This window comes from Lactuca serriola, chromosome 3 (genome assembly GCF_051521515.1).
Source record: "Lactuca serriola cultivar US96UC23 chromosome 3, Lser_US96UC23_V15, whole genome shotgun sequence".
NCBI classification, from domain to species: domain Eukaryota; kingdom Viridiplantae; phylum Streptophyta; class Magnoliopsida; order Asterales; family Asteraceae; genus Lactuca; species Lactuca serriola.
In genome coordinates this window covers 3844707-3847334 of record NC_136410.1, presented here as the reverse complement: position 1 = coordinate 3847334, position 2628 = coordinate 3844707, and the positions used below count along the sequence as shown (strand labels likewise).

At 30.5% G+C, this 2628-nt stretch overlaps 1 protein-coding gene across 1 annotated transcript; it reads left to right on the top strand.

Annotated features, from left to right (window-relative positions):
• The first annotated feature begins 1096 nt into the window (after positions 1–1096).
• Positions 1097–2036, top strand: LOC145094237 (uncharacterized). Its single transcript, XM_079032531.1, has one exon. The coding sequence runs from the start codon at positions 1235–1237 to the stop codon at positions 1892–1894; it is 660 nt and encodes a 219-aa protein (XP_078888657.1). The 5' UTR covers positions 1097–1234; the 3' UTR covers positions 1895–2036.
• The last annotated feature ends 592 nt before the right edge of the window (positions 2037–2628 follow it).

Here is a 2628-nt window from a genome sequence, read left to right as displayed (position 1 = left end):
ACTAGTAAAAATATGTCACTTGAATTTTTGTAATAAGCTATTCGACATAATCAATAAATCTCTTTACCTCTCTCTATCTCTCTCTATCCCCCCGCCCTTTCTCTCTCTATCTCTCTTTCTCGTATTCGTCCGTAGGCGCAGCGGTCATTCTGATTGTGTGAACCACGCTAAATATTGTGTTCTTATATTTGTTTGCATTTATTAGTCTGTGTGTGAAATCGTTTATCGTTTGTTGAAATGCTTAAACCCAAAACAATTTACCTATTATATGTAGATAAGGGTTTTGTATACTCATATGTATACATATTGTAATGATCATCTACTTTTCAGCTTCAATATCTGGATACAGCCAAGCCTTTAGGCCTCTCCAATGTACTTCGGTTTCTTTGGTTGCTAATAAAGTCAGTTACAATTTAATTTCATATTTTAGTTATTAAAAAATTATATATATATATATATATATATATATATATATATATATATATATTCAAATAAATAAAAATCATTTTTATACCACATGTCACATTCTCATTTTTGTGTTCCATGTCATTTTGTGGTTATTTTAAATTAAATTTTCTCTACATGGCATTTTATGGTTTATTTCCATTTTATTAAATTTCACATAATATTTAAATTTAACAATTGTAATAAATGTATCTCAATTTCATTAATACAACTTTCTTTTTAATTTTAAAATCCCTAAATTAAAACCCAATTAATTTTTTTGTTTATTTATTTAAGTTTTAAATAGAAATAAATATTTCAATTTTAATAATTTAATATTTTTTTTATTTTTTTATTTTTTATAAATTTAAGCTTCTAAATTTTTAAACCTTTATATTTAAATTTTTTTAATAAACTCATGTTGTAAAGGAGTTTAACAATTCTATATTTTGTTGGTTTATCAAGATTGTATTATAGTTTTCCTTAAAAGAACAAAAGAAAGATTATGTTTAATTAATTAATCTTATTTCTTAATGATTATCAAGTAAATTATTAAACTGATATCTAGAAGAAGTACATAATTAAATTTGAAAGGAGAACATGTCCAGTAAGATTTTGCGGTGATGTGTTTTAAGAATAACAAAACATGTCTTCCACATGGTTACTTTGCTTTTCTTATTCCACCCCCTCTGCAACAACATAATTTCATATTAAACTTACAACTTCCAAACATGAAATACATTTAACAAGAACCATAACCAGTTTCGATTTCTATTCTCTAGAGAGCAAAATGGCCCACGGGTTATGTCTTGAAAATCTTAAGATCATGATTTATATCACGATATCTTCGGTGTTGCTTATATTGTTCATACAAAGTCTACATCGGAAAATTCCCTCAATTTCCATAGAAGAATTCTATGTTAATACCCTTAACAACACCGCTACCGGAAACACCACAGCCACCCCCACAACCAAGAACACCACCATCTACTTTGATCTTAAGCTTTACAACCACAATCCGGTGGGATTGTATTATCGTCCAATGAATCTTACTTTTTCTTACTTCCCAAACAAAACCACCAATAGTAGTATCCCCTTAGCTGTGTACACTTTACGTGGATTTCATCAAGACCATCACAAGGAAAAGCACTTCCGTGACACGGTGATGACGGGTGGAATGATGGTGCAGCCTGGTGGTGGGAGTGTGATGGTAATGAGGGTGGATTTGGTTGGCAGGGTTAAGTTCAAGTCTATTGCGCAATGGAAGCGGTCGGTGGTTGTGGGGATAGATGTGGAGGTTGATGAATTCACAGGCGAAAAGCTTAAGAAGAATAGCATCAAGCTGATCCCTTCTGGTGCAGCACAGGTGGTAGATTGGCTCATCTGTCTGCCGGCGCCGGCGGTGACGTTGCTTATACTTAGTTGTTCTTTTAATTTAATGTTTCTTTGAGATGTGGTTATGTTAACACTTTTTTCCAGATATAGCAAACATTAATGTCCATAAAATGAGGGCCATTTGTTTTGGTTTTTTATTCTAGAGTTGACCATGTTAGTGATTTGAAATTAATGCATGCTAGTTGAAGCTAAAAATATGTCAAACTTGCATTTCTATATCTTTTGTTTTTTTTTTTTATCAAATGATATGTTAAATATGAGAAAGATGAAGAAAAAGGTTTTTCTGTGTACAAAGAAGACAAAACTACATCATTTGAAGATTTTTGCACATGGCATATATAATGGACTAATGGTATGGTACGTATGGATGACATAGGAATTAATCGACGTTTTCTTAGTTCAATGAATTAGTAAACTATGATACCTTATTTTATGAGATAATAAATAGGGATATATACAGTAAAGTCCCAATATTTTCATCGATTTGACAAGAAAGTTTTAAACTTTATTTTTTTGACAGTAAAGTCCAAATTACCGGCAGTTTTTGACACTTTTACCCTTTTTTCCCGGTTAGCCGGTAATTAGGACTTTTTTGTCAACAAAATAAAGTTTAAGACTTTCTTGTCAAATCGTCAATTAGGGCTTTACTGTCAAAAAAATAAAGTTTAGGACTTTTTTGTCAAATCGTTGAAAATATTGGGACTTTAGTGTATATATAATTTTTTTGGTTAGAAATTTAATGGTATGATACTCTTTAAGCATAAGAGTTATTGAAACATTCTCTAATCA